The following is a 21,915-nucleotide window of genomic DNA, read 5'->3' on the forward strand; positions in this document are numbered from 1 at the left end:
TTAGTAATAATTTATTCACAGTGTGACTGATACTGTGACATTTTGATGTCACAGTGATACTGAGTGTATCTGCTTCTGTGTACTTCGAAGCTGTTTGCTAAACCGTGTTATTTAATCATGATTGATAACAAATATGATGATTTTACAATATGAGCGACTATATCGATGATGTTTTCTCCAAGTACAAACTATACAACTAATAAAAAAAAATATGTAAATTTGCGAATTAGATTTTTGCTCGATTTCAATCGGTCCATGACCCATGTCCCCATGAAGCTCACAGTTTGCCGGTCGATTGAGCCCACTTCGGATGGACTCGCGTCGAAGTAAGGCATTTCGTGATAAAACCAGCCGATTGTGTGAAGCAATGGTTGACTAATATAATACCTAATGTAAAGGCTATCTATGGACGTCAAATAGACTGCAATCAAAAATCAACGCCGTTTCCGCCCAGACGGACGCACGGACGGACATTAATTAGCAAGCAAATATGGTCAGTGATAAACAGACGATGATAAATAGATACTGAATACTGCTATATATTGGCGGATACATTTTGTTCGTAGGTAGAGTATTTAAATAATGCCGATAGCTTTTTGAGCTAAACAAAGGGCGAGACAGGGCAGGTGGCGAAAAGGCACATCCATTAGTAGAGACTGAACTCCCATGATGGGTCTATGAGCGCTTTTAAATTCTTCAGAAAAAGAAATGGAAAAGAAAACGCTTTGAAAAATAAAAGCGAATTCAGTTTTGAAACAGTCCAGTAATCTGAGATAGTTTGGGTGAGTTTCGCATCGTTGTCGATAGAAAGCTGAGAACGATCACAGTTCTTGTTAAATACTGGGAAATGCGTTTCAAACGCCAGATACATATGACATCCAACTGTGTGGTAACTACTAGTAGTAAGTATTGTATTTATTAGATTAAACCTACAGTTTTTGTGGGTTACCTTTCACGTAACCGATATTCTGTTTGCTTATTGTGAAGAATTATGGTGTCCCTGTAGGGTGCTATTGAAGAAATGATTCTTACAGATCTACTTGTTTCAGCAATAGAAGTCAACACAGGAGAACGAGTGCCCAAATTAACCGCGGTATGGGGGGCTATTATCTTGCCGCTTGGCAAAATTCTTCAGCGGTATGCACTACTGACATGCTGGTCTTCTAATCAGCAGCTTGAGTGCTGATTAACTTAGATTGTCTAAGGATAAAATGTTTAGTCTTGAAAAATCCCATGTTGCCGTCAAGGACTATTTATGCCAGTGACGAGATTTGCAACAAATCACTGCTCTTCGATTTGCTGACATAAACGTTATTTCGTGACCCTTCAATCGTGCCACTTAAGGGAAAAAATTTACTAAAAAAAACTTTCGTACCTCCTGTATTGGCAAATAATCACACGCGCGTTCTCTTCATAATCCCGTTCCATCTCACATATATTCTCTTTTAGCTATTATGGTTCTTCATTTAAGGATATTATTACATAAATTATTTTAAAAATATCCTATTACCTTGCCTACTACAGTTACAGGTAATTACGATAACCTGAACGTGCGTAGGTTTCTCAGCAGCGTACCTGTTCAAAAGGCTTCGTCTATAAACAAGGAAGCCTCCCTTGTGATTCGGATCATCGAATCTGTTAGTCGAAAAGCACTTCTACTGGAAGATCACGAATGACAGTATAAACCAATGAGTCAGGGCAATAAGCTGCACTTCGTCACCATAAGCAGGCATATGCGAATTGCGTGACTTCACATTAAAAATTAATTCAGAAGGGCTTCTTCACTTGAAAACCCACTCGATTCTAACAATCGGTATTGCACCGTATTACCCGTCGTTTTAAAAAGAGTTGGTGGCTTTTGGCACCTATAGTGACAACTTCCGTTGGTCGCGAAGCTGAATATTGAACAGTTATCGTCCACGGCGAGTTGACACGTTCGATCCCTAAGTTTAGACACGATAAAGTACAGTCCGTTGATTTTACTTGAGAACTTATGCACTAAACTTACTATGTGTGGCACATTCTCTCCCTATGTAGATATGATCAGGTAAGAACCGAAGTGTGTGATGAACCGGCTGTGCATAAGCTAGCCATATCGTATATTCCTTGGTGGGTCCAGACGATCTTCTAAAGTGTCGCGAGCTTTCCTTAGGCGGAGCACCCCGGTGATTTGGCTCACGGTCTTACTGACTTGCAGTTTAAACGTAGCGATTGACGCACAAAGAGCGACACCTTTTACCGGTCTTCCAGTACTACCGTGGCTATTTCCAATTCACTGGCCATGATTTCGCCATTTGCTAAATTTAATGTGGTGACGCACAATAGGAGCTGAGTCGTTTAGCTCCACGGTGGGACTAGCCGAAATAGATTCGGAGCGATCTTCTGCTTAGCTTAGCAGTTCCATAAGTTACCTCTTACTTGAACAAGTTCTACAGTCCATCGCAGCATTCAAAGGACTTCGTGTAACTTTTCATAGGTACCTTTTCAAAAGCTACCGTGAAGTTTGTAGCAGAGTCTTTCGATGAGAGCTCTTCGTGTCGGATATGGCGCCATATGAACCGATTTCATAGTAAAGTATCGGTTGCCTAGAGGCGGTTGCTGCTGATATCAACGTTGGATGTTCCTTCCAAGCTATTTTTTATACATGTTATTGTCGAAACTATTTGTGAGCCTAATATACTAAACGGCTCAGGAAAAAGTTATTGTGCTTACTCTTACATTTACCTGACCTTTGGCCTAATCAAATCAAGAGCCAGTAATAAGCAACTTGAAATCAAGGTAACTCGCGAACAAATGATGCCACTGTTATTAGTCCCTGTTCGGCGCGCTCCAGGAAGTTCACGCACTGTCTATAAAACACGTGACCGCCATTGGCAACGTGCATTTCTGGAAAACGAAGCTTACCACAGCTGCATGTCGATACTTTTTAGTCGAAATAGGTGGTCCGCGAGAAGGGAGAGCATGAGCGCTTTCTAGTCAAATCTCGAATTACTGAATTTACATTGAGATTCATAATTATGATAACACTGGGGTGTTTTAGCGAAAAGAAAAAAAAAAACAAAACAAATGAAGAAAGAGGTCTGCTTTACTTGAATTTGCTAGGACTACTTCAGTTGATTCTAAACGACAGTTCAGGAACCCCAAACATTTGATGCCTGCTGTATCTTAGGACCTACTCTCGGCACGTAGGAAGTCGTACGGGTTATGGAGCGGCTATACACCCTGCAAATCGATGTGTCGTTTTTTTCAAACGATTACAGCATAATTACGCGGTTCCGTAGTCGCACTGCGTGATACGGCAAGGCAAAACGGGAGTAGGGCGTCGTCGCCGTTTAATTCACACGCGTTGTATGTTTCTTGTTTATTCGTCTAATAATAACTGGACATGTACCCGCGAACTGATCATGGCTTGGCGATTTTTTAATTTTCTTTGTCATTGAATTTTCCAGTCATTCGAGCCAGGCCTTTTATAAGGACGGTTCTTCAATAACGAACTATGTTATATGTTCTATATGTTATATGGACTAATAGCAGAGGCGTCTATGGTGGCATTTCCACTACCGCTTTCATCGTCGTAAATAGATATCTATGGCAATTGCATCGTGCAGTCTATCGGTAACACGATATTTACAAACAGACGGCGAACACTGCGGGAAGTACTGGGTGGACTATCAATTCAGGCGCTGGTAGACATATGCCAAACAAGTTCAAGTTTATTAGACGTGCTATACGGTAGACGAGGTGAAAATTATTGCGTTAAGTCACTGTACTGTTACGTTAATTCACCTACCGCTGTACAACAGAGAACTGTTCAAATTGTAAAAGAAATGTCAAGGATGCTTATTTGGCTGCATCTATCGATACTATTATTTTTTTTTACTTTTTTATTTTTATATATATATATATATATATATATATATTTTATTACGTCTTTTATTATAGAGCGTATTATTATAAAGATTTGGTATAATTATACAGGAAAAGGATGAATCTCTACGGGTGGGCGATATAATTTATGGAGAGAGATCGTTCATGTATCGTTTTATTCTTATGAGTACTGAAAAAGCGTTTTTCTGCATTAAATAGAAAGTTTGCTTATATATATATATATATATATATATATAATCGGAAATTTCCCATTAATCACCTACCTCAACTGTAAGCCTATTTTTGCTCCGCTCTGATAACAGTAAATGTCGTTTCGGACAGATGCGCTTCAATTCAAAACCTACCTTGTCTGCAGCAGCATGGAATCCAATTTAAACAAAACTGACGACGTTCGTATACTCGTCCCCGTACGACACCAAAATCTTGGGCATGTTGCTATACCGACAGCAGACTATTACCAGTAAATGCGTGGGTCTCATCTCACCGCACCCGTAATAACAGTAACTGTGGCAGGCAAATGGGAATTTATCTTGACAGATACCTAAAAGGTGGCCTGTCCAGTTAAATGTGGTTTGTCAAATGGGTGGTGAGGTATACTTCCCGATTGACGGCGCATTCGTCCTACCTGCGCGGACATGCCAAGCCGAGAACGACATTGCGAGGTCGACTCTAGTTCGAACAGGTACCTTCGCTACATAAAATATCTGACATTTTGACACATAAGGAAAACTATTATATGTGGACGACGTATTATTTAAAAAAAATAGTTTACAATATGTCGGAGTTGCGCCCTGGATCGCCAAATTAGCATACTAGGAGGTATGGGAGTTTAGGCCGAGCGTGTCGGTGTATGCTTTATCGCACGATTTCAGCTTTACTTAAGAGGGTGATCCAAGGGTCGCCATTATCGCCAGGGTGAACATGACCAATATGTCTAATATTTCTAACGACTCTATGTGGAATAGCTTGCTCTGATTTGGCCATGTGATTGTACAAACGTTTCCTTGACATTGTGTTGCACTCAGTCGGATAGATATGCGCAGTCTCCTAGTGCATGCGAATTTTTTTTAACGGCTCAGATACGTAAAACCAGGATCCAGAAATGTAGTATGCAATAGATTGAATAAGGTATTGTTTTTTCTTTGATAGGCGCTGATCATCAGAGACTATTAATTCAGATCAATTACGCTAACCATTTTTATATCAAATGAAATCTAAAAACGTTCAAAAAAATGTTATATTAAATGTTACAGAAGAAAATTCGAGTTCATTAAAAGTCAGGCCCATTCTACAAAAAAAAATTTACGTTTTATTACTACCAACTAACCAATATAAATTAATACTACCTGGATAAATTGAAAGCACATATTATAATATGGATCGCCCTCCTACCGAGAATACCCGAAGCAAGCATGTTTTGTATCGGTAGAGCTCTGCATGACAATGCAGACCGACATTATTCTGGCGACTCGCCTGACTACTCAGCGAAAAGTTACACAGAGCAATTTATACATTTATCTTCGGTTACTTCAGTCGAGGTGAGCAAATATCTGAACTATACAAAATACTGTTTCATTCTGGAGACGTTTTTGACTATTAGACGGTTTTTGACCTAAGCAACTATCACCAAATACCTACGTTTTCACTGCACCTTTGCCGTCCGGATCTATTCTGAATAGGGTTCGGTTTGTTATAAAAATTCATGGTAATAGCATTTAAGTAATTATATATTTAACGATTTTGACTTGTAGACTATGGAAATGAAAGTTACAGTCTGAATCCAAAATTGTAGTTCGTACCTCAAAGAAAATTTATAAAAAGAAATGCCGAAAGAAATCCCTTATTGTGTCTAAGAGATTTTCATCGTTATAACTCGCAATCGAGCTCTTTTTCTAAATAATCACATTCTGCCAATCTTATAACGGACAGAAGAACGTGTTGTTCAATTTCCAATAAAATTTGCTAGTTCTACTCTTGCAAGTTTTTTTAATACGTAGTACCTAGTGATGTTCAAGAGATCCCGCAGCTCCGTTTCGGGTTTTACGTCCGGTGTCGCTGTTAAGCTTTCCAGCACAAAATAAATCATGTCGACGTTCAAGTTTGAATGTATCAAGTTTAGCAGGGTTTGGCAGGTCAATACGTTACCCATAACACTATCCCATAACCCTACAACGCGTCTAGGATATCATAAGGTACAAAAATAGATAGTCTATTTTTTTACGAAGGCTAAAAAAAACCTGAAAGAGTTTACATCGTTGTGGAATACCTATGCTAATATTATGCATTCTGCTGTGTTACCACCGTTCGTAAACTGCGTATTAATAACATCATCGAACTTCAGGATCAGTTACCTAAAAGACTGGCCAGTCATGGTGAACTGTTGGCAGGGCCACTTAGCATAACGAAGTTAACCTCCAGTGGGGACCCATTGAGGTCATCCTAACAAATTGAAGTAAGGTACATTTTTAGTACCGATGATATCTAGTATACCTAATCATAACTCTTATATGGCAACTGCTAATGACCTTCCTTTGCCCGGTATAGGCAAAAGTTTCAACAATGCTGGGTCGACGATAGGGTTCAGCACCTACACTTGAGCAGAGAGTGGCCGTATGCAGTTCATGTGACGTATGTTATCTAAACATGCATTTGCCGTTTGCGGACACTTCTCTTTTGTGAGTTTGATCGCACTGAAAAGTTCAGTGCCAAAGCGAAGAACCCCGTATGCCATTTGTAGCTAAATCGCTTCTATAACATGAATACTGAATCGTATAATATGTGATCCCAATTGATGCAATGCATCCGCACTTGTTTGGGACTATTTTTGATTGGGACTCTTTGGCGTCTCAAACGGATCCCACTTTAATAGACAAAGGTGTACTTCTTCGACATTTCGATTGAAAATTTTTTGTGAAAGCGTAGATCATGGCGGGTTCCAGTGCCATAGAACAATATTATCAATAGTAATAGTAAATAATTAGGAACGGTATAGCAGTCTAATATGCTTCATAGTAACTGGCATCCTATGCTACGGTCATAGTACAACGGAGTTCTGTGGAAGTTTCATCGCTATGTTTTCTTAGCAATTAGCATTTAACAAATTTTAGTAAAGGCGCCGTAACCCGCCGTACATACTTATGTAAATCATACGTTTACGCTAAAAAGAAATTGCTAATTCCTTTTAAGGAATCGCAATAAACAAGTAATGATAAGCTTCTCGGATAGCTTCTTGCAGGCGGCTCGACGAGTCTGTTTGCCCTGAGGCCAAAATTGACATCTTTGCCTGGTTTGGACTAACTGAACTCTGAGCTTGCGACAATTGAAGACTGTAGACAAAGTCAATTGTGCTGGTGACGGGTTTATTCCAATGACAGCAACGTTATTTGTTTCCAGATGAACCGTTTCCACAATGGAGGTTTCCGTTTAAGAATCGTTCCTCGCCGAATTGCCGTGCAGCTGCCCGTCCTGTGACATCATACCGAAAGCGAACAAACTGCAAGACCATGGCCTCCAATGCTTACCCAGTGACGAAAGTACCTGCGCTCACAAAATGACGTCGACTTTGCCAGGGGCGCCGCTCGCCCAACGTGCGTCGGAGCTTCGACGATGCAAAGGCGTAAGTAAGCTTAATTGGTCGATTTCAAGAAGTTCGTGATGCCTTGAAAACGGATTGAAGGCCATTGAAGAGTAAATTCTACTGCGTAAGCGGCCGGCATTACCTGTTCATTACACGGTTCAGCTCTTGTCACTGTGAAGGTATTGGATTTCTGTTTTACACGAATACCACGGGTAGAAGATTACCTCTTGTTATACTTTTGTTTGAGGGCGAAATTAAAATACAGTCGGCTACTATCGCATCGTGGAATATCGCGGTCATACATAACTGGGGCACAACCCATTCTGGCAAAATGACAGTCGTTGCGCAAACCGAGCGTCGGGTAACATTATTGGGGAATGGCTTGGAAGTTGTCAATGCCGTAGACCCTTTTTGTCGATACTTATCGAACGTGCAGGCGCGTAGCATCTGAATTTGAGTTTCAATAATTGATTGGAAGCTGTTGACACAGGTCAGAATGAATTTTTGGAATGAAGGACATCGCTGTAAAATGTTCACTCGCATGTAATACATATCATAACGTAAGACATTACATGTGGTCCAAACACGACCTTAGCCTTGATCATATAGTATTTTTATGAAGTATTAGAAAGGTGTTTTATGAAATTTAATGAAATTAAAAAAAAAAGATGAATTCATATTTGCAGATGCGTTTAATGTAATACTAGCGCGGATGCATCGTCACTCGCAGTTTTAATCATCAATAGTCAAATTCAATTTTAAAATACATTACTTAGCCTTACTTGAAAGGTTCTTAGCTTACACAACATAGGAATGCAATGAGACATACCCATAGCGCGACTATTTCATCCAATCTATACATTCGTGCAGAATACAACTTATCGTTTACGCATTATTTCTATTGGCTAGTAACAAGTATGCCGGGCTTTTTCAAAGCAGACAGCTTTTGCGCCCTTTCTTCGCTTTATCCGGCTATATTCGCGTGTTTGTTCGCCGCCAATAACTCATTTGAATGGATTTTTTCAAAATAAACAACAGAAAAGTACAAGTAAACTCAATAAAAGTTTCGGTCTCCACGTTCAGTATCGCCTTAATTAAACATTGCTTCAAATGGCAAAAAACAGAAGTATAGGAAGTGTTTCTAAGTTGAGTAGGCGAACACGTTATTACTGCACCATCACGACGAGCACAAATACCCCTTAATGCGCAGCTCGTTCGGACGAGTGATGGATGTTATTCGTGAATCTAGATATATATCGAATATCTACGCATTGCTTACGTGGTTGAGTGCAACAAATTCGAGCTAGTATTCATTGAATGTCGGCACAAAGTGATTAGTAAGGTGAATGTGTATGCAACGTACAGGTTGACTTAGGAGGGCCATAGAACGAAGATATTTTCCTGACAGTAGCCGAACCTAAATGACAGGTAGTTAAACGTCAAGCAGGTAGGCCCCTGTAATCGCTCTTAACGCAGGCGCGTAACGTAAATCATCTTAGGCTGTTATTCAAGGTATAAAGATGATGTTTCAATTGCTGTTAGTTAAATATTTACCTTTAACAAAATAAATAGTTACCAGTGTATTTTTATCATACGTATACAATAATTTATTATTTGTTAGCTTTGTTGTGTCAAATATCAACTGACATACTTACTCCGCTCCATAAACAGCGCTTGCGTGTTTTACTATCAATCACTAACGTCTTTCTAAACCGATAATAAAACTAATAACAAAATTGTTTTCATAGCTGACGGAAATTAAGCAATTAGGGGGCACTAAATAAAGACTAGTTGAACATTAACGAGTTGATGTTTTTGCGTGTAGATATTTTACTCAGCTTTTAGTGAATTACACAAAATACATGGACATTTATTTCGTCCTTACGCGATGGAATGATGTTATCGTATACACGTAAATAAATACATAATACTCCCATAGATTTATAGGAAATATGAAGAAATAGCCGACCAAAAAAAAGTTTTACCACTATGGCTGAAGATTCATCACCCGATGAGGATTATATGAGTGACAAACTTCTGGTCCAAGCTGAACAAGTCGCTCGTGTCGGCCTGCCACTAAAGAAGACAGAGAAACATGAAATTGAGGTATAGTTATTGTTTTTCATAGTAAATAGTTTAAAATTAACGTGTATGCTGAAATGTACGGTTTCAAGTTCTAAGATAAATTGATGTTGTTAAAAAAATGAGTTGTAAATAAACAAACGTTAAAATTACAATACGCAAATAATGAGAAAATGGAACACGAATTTTGCCTTTATTCATACGTTCTGTAATATAAAAACCACTCACATTTACATTATTTACGTTATTCGACAGAAATAATCGCACGTCTAAACGACATCTCGAAGGAAAAAGCTTGTTAAGAGATTTTCATATTGATGGCACGTACGTCTTCCCAATTTTTTTTATATTTAAAAAACTTTCTTAATGTTTTGACAACATTTGCGCACCTAAATGGAAATCGTTCAGCCATATTTCGATTAAATGAGACATAGGGTCATTAAAGCTGATTTACCGAGGCATTTTTATCTGTTCATTCCGTTATTTTTTTGTTCTCTTATCTTTTATTTGTTTCAATTTTGAAATATTATATTTTTTCACTATAGCACGTTGTTAACGCAACGACCCGCAAGCTAGCTAGCGGCATAGTGCTCAATTCTTAGTTTTTTTTTTGAAAATATCAATGCTAATTTAATGTTCTACTAGTCATGTCATCATTTTGTACTGCACTGACATAACTGTATAAAAACTATTCTATCAGACTTCCGATAAGATAATGCTTTGTTGGAACTTAAAAAAAGTCATAGCGGCTTTCTTAATGGTAGGTAAATATTGCTAAAATTTATTCGAAATACTTGAATAAAATCATATGATGTTGCAATTATTGTTCCCATAGCTGCCATTGTTACTTACAAATGTGTCATACTACAATTTGCTAGTTGTCAGCATCAGTTTCTAAACTAAGACCTAACTAATTATCTGTCGACCAAGAGTATTATTTGGTGTAATTTGGTTTACATGTAGATGTTTTTGCATTAGATGGTCAAACGTAAAGCTGAAAGGGACGCAATCGCTCGAACAAAAAAACGCCACATCCTCGAAGAAGAGCAACGGAACACGGGTCTGAAGAAATCCATCAGTGCCAGTAATAAAGGTAGGGGATGACATTATATACCACATAGGTAGTTGCATCTTTTATGTATCTCTCGAACTAAATGTGTTATCAAAACAAACGGAACAATTACAGCGAAGATTGTCAATCAAAAGAAGAAAGCCTAATCATGCATTTACCTCTAAAATGCAAATTGTAAGTACCGAAAGTTACCGTATTGTGATTACTGCTAAATAATACGTTTATGTAATTTATTGTTTTTTAATAGGATTTGCTCTCCTGGCGGCCATGGGGTTCAAACCCGGTATGACATTGGGCAAAACTAAAGTGACCACTTCCGACAGCCCGACTGATTCCGGGGTTTCCGAAACCAGCGCTAGTTCGACAGGTCAGTTTAGCAGATAATTCGTAAGAATTGTAAACGAAATTGTATATTAGTATCCATGTCAATTTATTTACATATTATTCAGGTTTGCACCAGGTAACAAGTAAAAGTTAATTTAAAATAAGTATAATATATTACACAGGTTTGACTAATTCATAATATCATGCTTAATTCATCATTGTATATTATCTTTAATATACCGCCCTTACTTTTTAATCCGCAGGTATGACTCAATAATTATAGTACGATACTACTAATAATTGAATCTATTCTGCTAGACAAGAGTATTTCCTCTTTTTTCTAACAAGACTTCATTTTGTGTATGGCACAGGTCCTCTAATCGAGCCATTGGCCCTAATATTAAAAAAGGATGGCCGAGGTGGCCTTGGTTTAGCAGCTGACAAAGAAGAGAAAGCTAAAGAACGCCTGAAAGCTTATGTAAAGAAAGGCACGGAAAAGACGAATCCCCACATTCTTATGAATGATTTTCGTAAAAAAAAATGCGACGACTTTAAACTAAAAGCCGTTCGAAATGATCTCGCCAGAAGTAGACGCGCCTGCAGACAAATGGACCTTGAAAACGGTAGGTTAAGTTTAAACAGCTATTGCCGTTCAAAGCAGTACTTAAAAGCAGCAAAATCGACGTAGAAATTCGAAAGATTATTATTGGCTAACATTTTTAATCGCAAGTCGTTTAACAGCTGCTGCTTCTAGCCCCGCCCGGAGTTCGTTTTCTTTAAAAATTCTAGTGAGAGTCCTGTACTGTTATAGGATTATTAGAAACAAATGTGCAATACATTTCGATTATTATATGTGAAACTTAGCGAACGTAGTTCATATAGGAACGGACAAACCTAGCCAGTAACTGGTGAGGCCGTTGCAATTAAAAAATAAGCAATTAATATGGCTTGAACCTCCAAAGTAGAATTTTCGTCTGGATGCTGTATCTGACGCCTACAGAAGCAAATGGGAACAAAAAATAGCGTAATCCTAGTCTTAAGTCATAATCTGCCGCACGGACGAAACGTTTAAACAGCTTTCTGTCACATTTTTTTACCTGCATCAGCTCAGTACATCCTTGATTAGCGTATTTTTTTTTACATTTTTACAAATCTTCTATTAATGGCTACCCAGTTATTGCCTTCATATTTGACATCCTTTAAAATACGTTTTTACCATGAGTGCGCTTTCAGAGGGTAGCTCATAAAGCAAGATCTCCAACGAGAAGTGCGGCTCAAATATCATAACCATGCTATATTATACGCGCCCTACTTATGCTACATAAGATGAGAAATCATACCCAAATATAGTAAATGAATTTCATTCTTACCACAAATAACTTCTCTTGTGCAGGGTTGATGCAACCAGAAAATAAGCTTTTTTGGCCACCGGTTGAGCCAGCGGATGATGAAAATGCCTCTAGCAACGACGACAGGTGCGGCGAGAATGACCTCCATGAAGACGAAGTCATTCTCCATGATTTAACCAAATATTTGCGAATAAAATATTTCTATTGTGTCTGGTGCGGATGTCGCTATCAGGACGGCGAGGATTTGACTGACTGTCCGGGAGACAGCCGTGAATTTCATGATGATGGCTAAAACACTCGTTCTCTACCATATTTATTTGTCTGAGCTTCGTGCAGAATATAACCGTTACATAAATATATAGAAGCGGTTCAGTGAAAAAAGTAACCCATTTTCCGTGACGTAGACAACGAACTTAGGATACCCGGGGCTACGTCTGGGTCCCATGTGTTCAGGAATGTAAAATACCGAAATCAGAAATATGATATAGGCACTTATATATGATTTGAGAAACATACCAGTATAGTTACGATTGACTGGTATTCAGCAACACTATTGGTATCAAGAGAATCAAGGACAAAAACGTTCATATACTCGAAGAAATTTGTGTATCTTCTGTTTTTGTGTGCGCAACCAATAATTGTTTTATGTCGTATGTTCTTTTTATATATATATATATATATATATATATATATATGTAGATTGTTCAAGCCCGATGATTGCTGGCAATATTTTATATAAAGGTACGTGCAGTTGTTGCCAGAATGAGCTATTTGAATAAATTAGTGTGTATATAGAACTCATCAAATGAATTAATTTCATTAACTACATTAACTCTTCATGGATACTCAATAAAGAAAGTTACGTTACAATAGAATATAGTATAAAATATAAAAAAGGTTACACCTAACGCTGTCGATTGTTAGGAAATTGTCTTTATATTTCATCTAGTTATATAACGTACCCAAATAAAGGCTAAGCTAAAATGACTTGGAAGATTTAACCGCAAACATGGAACATAGTTTGTGAAATGGAAAAAATACTTAATATAATATGAATATTAATAATTTGAATTTTTTATAATTAAATTTACTTGTATTTAACTATATGTATTTAACTTTCGATCACAATTTTGAGTCAGTTACATTTGTCGTCTTTTTTTTATCATCTCCACCCTTATTATGATGTTTCGGTCAAGTCTCGTGACCAATAGAAACGCTAGTTTTTATTGCGTTGTTTAAGGGACAAATTTAAAATGAACGCTCAATGTTTTGCCCTTCTTAGACTACTTACGATAATCACTGCCCATTTCTTTATCAAAAATATTTCATTTATTTGCCGCTCTTGGATATGCGACGTTCAAAATTTAAATTCAAAATGTTCCCTTATCTATAATCTTTAAATACTAAGATGAAATAGTTAGTATTTCATTTTCAAATCTATCTTTGTTAGGCAACAAAGTACATTGGGTTTTTGACTGCTTCAGAAAACCCATTGCAGGCTTGATAACAATGAGCCATACAGGGCGTAATAATGGGTTTTAGTCATTAGAGCTTAATGAATTTGGAGACCTTTATCAATAATGTCCGAAATGTACAATTTTCTGTTTAATAGGTGAATCATAAAACGCTATTGTATAAACAATTGTGTTGTGTAAGATCCTGGCGATTCTAAAAAATCGCTACATATTTAGCTAATACGAGACTGAATTAAAGGTCAGGGCATTTTTATATTTTGAGTTTTAGGTTCAGAATCACGGCTAGGCATTCCATTAGATCTGGCTCCCAGCACGAAATAAACTGTGTCCATCCCCGAATTCTGACCTAGACCACAATGGGTCCTGAAGACTAGTAAAGACCTGGACTACCTGTCAGAACTTCTTGCTTAATATTCTACAGGATATTACGGAGTGAACTGGACGAAAGCAGTTGAAAAGTTCAAACAGAAACTTTCTCTGTCAAGAGGCTGAGCCGTTACAAACACGCGGCAGAAAAACGACTCTTGTGTACAATGATTTTGCTGTTAGATGCTTATTGAGAGGGATACAAAAAACGAATCGGTTTGATAAAAATACCTTCTAAGAAGCCTGGGTTTACTGGTCTTTGTCGAATGCCTTAGTAAAACGTAATTTCTACTGTACAGAGATGAAGGTTCGAGATCCACCATCTTCCCCTGTAGACAATATATTCAAAGATGTCGAGCGAATATTGTCGGAGAATAATGAAAGAACGGATAATGAGGTAACACATTTATAAAACACCGCTTTTGACAGAGAGCAGCTCATATCGCAAAAACTCAAAGATTCTATCAAAAACAAAATGAACGTTTCCTGGCGGTCTTGACTGCAATCAGACGCATCGATCGTAATTTGTGGTGAATTTCGAAATAAATGAGTAAGAAAAAGAAGCGCATGTTAATAAACTATGAACTTTTCTTTATAACAATGAACTTCTCCGTACGCCAAGAGAAGCTCAACAAATAAGTTAACAAAGAAAAGAAAATACCTTCGAAATTTGCAGGCAGATGGTACTCATGACGATACACCGTAAATATTCGTACACATTCAAATGTTTGCAAGGTATTATTGGGGAATTACACTGGCCTTGATCTTTTTTTTTGATACTCGAGCGCTAATTACAAAACCACATATGTAGACGTTTAGTCGAAGATATTTGCCTGTAATATGTATGACTTGTTAGTGTCACTCAGGTCATTTCAACTACTGAATACAAAAGCATGACTTTTTTACTACCATGATCTATTAAAGCATTCATTTTTCAACTTGCGCAAGATTTAAAAGACGCGTATGTCACGGTTGATTGTATTTATTTTTATAAATGCATCGTTTTGTAATACTGGCTACTGGTCACTAATAGAGCAAGTTTTTACATCCGAATTCACCAACCTGGAATTACTAACGTGAAAAGTACTATAATGTCACAGCGATCTGGCTATATATCTCGTGCGTTTGCTGTACTGTGGCCTCGACTTAGCGGTAGATAGTAAATAGATATATTAGAGTGACTCATACAGCACACTGTAGCATTCGTTTCTGTGAAATAAATAACTTCACAATATATTTCATAATAAGTGCGTCAGCTGTACCTTGAGGATTTGGCGCCGCGCTGCTCCTTGAAGCGAAAATCCTTTGAAGAAACAATTTTTCCAAAAAAAACATCGCTATAGTTAACTGTTTTGAATACGGCCTTCTGATTTTTTTATACAATTTTTAAAATGGTATTACGTATTGCCTTTGATCGTCAGATAAGCTTACAGCCATGGCGTTAGCTCCTTCGTTCTCGGTTTAATGTCGCGCTTTCGTTCGTCGCATTTTTAGTGTAGGATGTTTTCACCCCTTAAACGGCAACATTTTACAACATGAAATGCATTCGCGTACTTCAGCGTTCTTTTTTTATTTATTTTGTCATTGCTATTACGAGAGCAAATGCAAAGTGACAAAGGAGTGCCACCATGTTGAGTATATGAAGGAAATCCATAAAAAATTATCAAAAGCAAAATATGAAGTCGATCGACTCGGCTCCTATCAAGCTGCTTCTAGCAAACTTTTGCCCCAAAATCAACAGACGCGACGAGCGACCTTATATGCGCCTGCAATGGGTAGAAACACAATTTATAGTACTGAGGCGGTTTGTAGCATAGCGTATTTATTAGCGATATCGGCGAAAAGATCAAGGATTTTTTCGTCCCTGTTTCCTGTTCAAGATACAGTGTCCCCATTATAAATGTTAAAGGCCAGTGACATATCAGGGTTGCTCTGGTTACGTTGATGCCTTTTGAAGATCATCTCTTAGACCATAATCTCTCGGCAAACAGCAACGTCGACATACCTGAGAACGCACACATCTTGCTGCGGTTAGTAATATAATGCCATGTTCAAAGTTACACCCGAACACAAATAAGTTGTGAATTCATCATATTCATTCACCTGCTTGCTTGATAGCTAAATAAATTTAGATGCGGCAGAACTAAATTTATTTGGGAAAACTGCAATAATTAAGGCCGCAAAGTGGCGAAAGCAAATTTTTTTCAATCTAACACCCAAGAAGAGGAGTCAGTAGATGGTCATAAGTGGATTCATTATTAGACGGTTTTGACTGTTTTTACAAAACAACCTGACCTGAATAAAGTAACTTTTAGTCCGAGATGTGAATTATTCAATACGCTCGATGGTATCTCTGTCAGTCTCAAATCCAGCATTTAAAAACAAATCGAACGAATTTTCCAAAATCAAAACTTATTTAACCCGGAAATGAATTTTGAGAGCGCTGTGCCGTGTTTTACTATGTGGCTGTTACTCGCTTTGGTCGATTGTAATAAGTTCTATCCTAATGACAAAGTCACTTATTCATTTTTTCTTATCAACACCTTCTGTCAGTGTGAAAAATTGGACACTGATAATTGGAGACCTTAATCAAAATATTCCCTACTAAGCAGTTCTTGAATGAATCGTGGCGTTGATACGTAGTGGGGCACATCGTGCTTTCAATGATTTCGCCGTAATTGTCCAATTTCGTATCCGAATCAAAATCTAGAGAATGTGTGTAATAACGTATTTGCAAATACTGAGCATAAACCCGCAGTTCGGAGCTATTTTTGATAGCAAGAGCTTTTAATCAAATGCATACTGACAACAGGAGCTCGGTCAGTATACCTTTGGACGAGTTTTTTGTGAAAGGACTCCTTTTCTCGGCTGTGTCTCAACTGATTCTCTACTTCAAATGTTCTTTTGGCATCTTACTTTGGGTGTACGTTTTCAAACGTTGTACCTTTTGGGATTTTGAGTGTACGCTCCTTTCGTTTTTCAGTTACAAGTTGCAGATCGCCTGTTGGGCGTTAGTTAGGTACGGCTCTGAGCGTTGACCGCGACGTGACAGGTTCCACATGCCTCTCAAACGAATTGTTCGTACATCTAATGTTTTTTATTTAGCTTATTCGTTAGTTTTGGGACAGCAAAAATGACGGCTTTTCACTTAATTTTAATATCATGGAAGCACGCATTTTTGTTTTAAACTTCTCACAAAATTTCCTATAATACCGTCTGCGGTAATAGGTTCTCAATAAATTCGTATGTATATATTCTTTTTCAATCAACACAAACCCAACTAAACTTTAGTTTTTATCCTCTTTCATAGAGGTAATTTTACTCCCCAATTCACAAATACACCCCGATACTCTCTTTTTAAATACCAATTCTTTCCTATATTTCGTCCCGCCGACTTCTTCTGCTTATTGCTATCTGCAAGAAGCTCCTTTAACGGCTCTCTTCAATTTTGTGAATCATATTTGTCTAAAATAAAAATTTTGTCTATAAATCTAAAAAAAAAAAAAATACGTTCAATAAGCCACGCCACTTTTGCCATGCCTCCTATAGCCTGCTTTACGTAATGGTACAATACAGGTACGCTCGTACATCGTAGCGTATCGGTTATAGAATTTCCGAATATAGACAACTGCTGTACGCAGCATAACATGTTTTTCATGTCAGCACTTATACACACAACGCGGACGTACATAAAGCGCGCCTAACGGTATAATCCATCAAACGAAGCAGAAAATTAACCCATCCGTGCGCAATCGTTAATAAAAGTAACATTTAACTATAATACTTTTTCGATATAAGAAAGAAACGACGTTAGGACACTCGAAAAACAGAAACAAGACAGCTTTGTGATTTGCCTACTTCGACCCCTTATAGCCTCCTGGAAATTATTACAGAGTGAATTTAGGCGGAATCATCAAGAAAAATATAACAAAAATATCGTTCGTCAAACGCTGAGCAGCCATAACTTGATTCCGTTGTTAAACATTTGTTCATCTGGATACAAAAAAAAAACAAAAATAAGTCTTGTTTTGAGTTCTACGTCTGGCAGAGTCGTCAAGTTGTGATGAATTACGTTTGAGAGAAAGCACTTCAGACTCTAACAATCTATAGACACTGGCGAAAATAAAATGAACGCTACCTGAAAATTACCGGACTCATCGTTTATTTTCTGTATCAGTAGACAACTTCAGAAAGCAAGGGTAACTCAAACATGTAAAATTGATCTAGAGGAGAAGGTCAGGCTCTAATCAAAATACAGTTTGTACAATTCAAGATAGCTACGAGGTGATATCCGTGTTTAAACACGTTCCGTCTTTACTGAATACAATAATTTTATTTTTATTTAAGCAAATTGTCTAATTATGAGGCAGCGTTATTATCACATTTAAATTTAAAAGGAAACAAATGTATAAAGGTGAAGTTAATGACTTTAACGCTACTGACTCGAAAGGGAAAACAGAAAATGCCTTCACAATTGAATGAGATAATGCTTCCGGGCAAAAATAAAGAAAGTTATTATTTTCTATTTTAATTTGTTTCAAAGCTCAATAATTGTAGAAGTAGTTTTGTCGAAAGTAGACAGTTTCTTTCGCCCTATCATTTTGTGTCACACATTAAAACTCGAACCGGCGGTCGCTAACCTTCAATTGACACAGACAGATTTGCTTGAGGTACCGTAAAGACCGACGGAGATAAAAGGAACACCCTCACGTAGCTTCTGAACTTCAATTCTCTGCATCTTCTCAGACCTTTTCTTTTTTTTGTGCTTAATTGTACACTACGGGTCTAACCTAGATTTTCGATGTTAGTCTTTATCTTTACATCTCATTGTAGCGTTTCATTTATTACTCTATAGAACCAAAAGGGAACTACCTGCAGAGGTTTTAATAAACTTTTTTTTCTTAAAAAAACGCTATATATAATACAGTGAGACCTGAAAAATCTTGGTATTTCCCGCAGAATATGCTATATTACTAACGGCCTTGAAATTCAGTCTTCCTTTAAAAGCATCAGGTCGCCACGAGTTCACCTTAACACAACCACATACTTTCTATGGCTAAAGAACGAATGCCTAGCTATTGCAGAATTATTAATTTGAACTTACCTAAGCTGAGTGACGACAGCCTCAACGGTAACGCGCTAGACACAAAAAATTGAAACATAGGTAACAATCATTTCACTAATTTAAACTAATGTGAGAGCCAAAAAATTAATAAACATCATCTATGTTACTTCAGCAACCAGACATCGACAATATTGATTTCAATAAACGCCAAAACAAAACGTCGAAATATGCCCGAAATATAGGGTCCGGCTTTTTGCCTGTCTGCATAATCGTTCTTTTCCAAACCGCGCCGTTCTTATCTTCACAGCGGTTGGTCTCTACGAAAGCTCGATTTACGCAAGCCATGTTTATAACAGTGTTTGGGCTTTATTCTTTCTCCGCCCTGAAACGAGAATGAAGTTGCATGCGTTATCACACACAAAACAGGACACACGATCGCGATACTTTGCGGCAGCATTGAATACGTTTTACGTTTACAAAGATCCCCTGAGAGTAGGGGAGATAACGAAGAAATAAAAAATATAGGAAGCGAAACAATTAATCAACGAATGATAACATCTGGCCTCTTTTTCTCTTACCCTCAAACAGAGGCCGTGCAGAGACTTTAATGACGACGGAGACGCACAATTAGCAGAGAAACCGTCTCCCAAAAAGGTGAGAGGTCAAACGCTGATAAATGGAACGATATATATATATATATATAGTGACAAAGAAACGAAAGGGAAGAGTGGCTGCGATCACTTTAAATTACGGTACTGATATCACTATATATATATATATATCACTGTATAGAGATCTTGCGGAAGGAACTCCAGCGCGGTCACAAGCTAGAAATAACCTATGATTATATGTATACACATTTAAACTGATATAAGTTATATATACATAATACACGCATTTCCGTTAGCAGTTGCAGGGGAATAGCCTACATACTCCTATAGCATATGTAAAGTACATATTTTTCTGGTAATTTCACAAACGCATCATGCATCTATATCACCGTCAGCTGGCGGTGCCTAGCGTGCGACTCGTGAATTTATTAATCCGAAATTCATCCCTACCCAATTAGCGTACACAGCGTAGCTTATAATTAAACAATTCTGCTATGGACGAAATCGCAAAAGGTTTTTCTGTCATATATCTATGTAACAAGTTATACTGCAGTTTGAATTCAATACAATATTCTATTTTTATCTACAATAAGTTTCTTCGATTTTTTATATGCACTCTCCGGAAACTGAATTTTTAATCTTCTTCGAAGTCCCTTTCCGCTTTTATTAATCTGTTGGTAGCCTTTTACTACAATAACTGGTTAGGTTTACGCTAGCCAAATGCTGCGCAGTGAAAAAGATAAAAAAAAAAAATTGAATTAATTTCTACTGGATTGCCAGAAGCACATTCAGCTCATACTGGTGAAAACCAACCAACTGAGGCGTCCACATGTAAACAAATAGCTAGGTATGGGCTTTTCCTGTCGAAGATTGTTCCACGATATTGGGTTTTAACGCACTAGTACAATGTATCATATAGTACCAATAGTACTATGCATAGTGAAGTATTAATTTGTAAACCACTTACGTTCAGCCTAATCTTTATCACCATACGATTATTTTTAAAAAGAGTAAAAATAATCAGATAGTATGCTACAATTAATCAAACGGACAGATTCTACACTAGATAACGTAAGTGCATCTAACTGCAGACCAGACGACTGAGGCTGTACGCAGATCTCTTTAAAGGCATTAAATTAGAACGTGCGAACATTGCTGTAAAGTGAATTTCCAGTACCTGTTTCTAATCGGGAAGAACATTGAGTCATGGCGCGTATTTACGAAATGTAAACGTCTATGTAGAATTTTTGTATATTGAATGCGGGCACAAATTAGGCTTATGTGCTTAACTAATTGGTTAGATTTATTAATTGGACGCAATCCTATAGTGTAAAAGAACAGTGGAGTAAAGAGTGCATTTTAAAACTGGACAAATTATACGATTAATCGAAGGTATTTCTGACAAAAGTTTCCTTTTAAATAATATGGGTTCCTAAATCATTACATACAACGTTTGAATTATATGAGCTATTAAAATATGGCCAAAAAGGCATTAACACGATAACCTTCATTATGTTTTATCAACTTTTTTCGCATCCTGTAGGGGGTGTTTATCGTTGTGTAACAGTCTGTGCTTTCCAGATTTCTGTTTCTCCAAAGATCTAAACGATTTAGTCGCCACAGAGCGCAAGTCAATACAATCTTCTACGGTCTTTGTAAAAATCTAAATCGTTCCCTTTCCCGATGCGAAAATGTTTACCGACACGATAAGTATGCCTGACAGATAATATCTTTTACAACACCAATTGTTTTTATTTTTAGATTCTAACCAGGTGTTATCTAAGGCACATGCACAGTAATATTAGTACAAACAAATATATTTTACAGAGCTCAAACGTTTGGATCCTTTCCCAGCTTTTGTATAGCGGCCATGAGCGCTAAGCATAAATGCACCAAATCTGTATTTAGTTAACGCAAGCTTTGAAAACTAGGCCGCTTCCGCCGTTCACTAAACCTTAATAGCCAACGTCTACAAGCATGTGATCGGAGCCGCTCGACAACTCGTAGAGTCATCTGTGTTCGAGCACAGAAGAAGTATCAAAGTACTCCAACCGCATGAACACAACGTAACGACGGTAATAACAACCCTGTTTATTACCGTTGCAA

The 21,915-nt window shown here is 37.5% G+C and overlaps 1 protein-coding gene and 1 long non-coding RNA gene across 8 annotated transcripts; one reads left to right on the forward strand and one right to left on the reverse strand.

Moving 5' to 3' along the window:
• The first annotated feature begins 8,441 nt into the window (after positions 1-8,441).
• Positions 8,442-13,089, forward strand: LOC111266949 (G patch domain-containing protein 11). Of its 7 annotated transcripts, none has more exons than XM_022844820.2 (6): positions 8,442-8,977; positions 9,405-9,571; positions 10,526-10,640; positions 10,867-10,986; positions 11,315-11,566; positions 12,337-13,089. In XM_022844820.2, the coding sequence occupies exons 2-6, from the start codon at positions 9,455-9,457 to the stop codon at positions 12,582-12,584; spliced, it is 852 nt and encodes a 283-aa protein (XP_022700555.1). In that variant the 5' UTR covers positions 8,442-8,977; positions 9,405-9,454; the 3' UTR covers positions 12,585-13,089. The 7 variants fall into 7 exon arrangements, with proteins under 7 accessions (XP_022700555.1, XP_022700557.1, XP_022700558.1 ...); XM_022844822.2 differs by having other exon boundaries at positions 8,442-8,912; XM_022844823.2 differs by having other exon boundaries at positions 8,442-8,893.
• On the reverse strand, positions 12,963-21,065 carry LOC111266950 (uncharacterized). Its single transcript, XR_002684337.2, has 3 exons — positions 20,777-21,065; positions 19,238-19,580; positions 12,963-16,138 (listed from the first exon to the last, which is right to left on the reverse strand). It is a non-coding gene; the product is annotated as an uncharacterized LOC111266950 (long non-coding RNA).
• Between the last annotated feature and the right edge of the window lie 850 nt (positions 21,066-21,915).

The sequence above is a fragment of the Varroa jacobsoni genome, unplaced genomic scaffold, assembly GCF_002532875.2.
Source record: "Varroa jacobsoni isolate VJ856 unplaced genomic scaffold, vjacob_1.0 scaffold_1131, whole genome shotgun sequence".
Lineage (NCBI taxonomy): Eukaryota > Metazoa > Arthropoda > Arachnida > Mesostigmata > Varroidae > Varroa > Varroa jacobsoni.

Coding starts and splice junctions, on each gene's coding strand:
- LOC111266949 (XM_022844820.2), top strand. CDS start 9,455: ATGGCTGAAGATTCATCACCCGATGAGGATTATATGAGTGACAAACTT. Junction 10,641..10,866: donor CATCAGTGCCAGTAATAAAG/GTAGGGGATGAC, acceptor GTTTTTTAATAG/GATTTGCTCTCCTGGCGGCC. Junction 11,567..12,336: donor ACAAATGGACCTTGAAAACG/GTAGGTTAAGTT, acceptor TCTCTTGTGCAG/GGTTGATGCAACCAGAAAAT.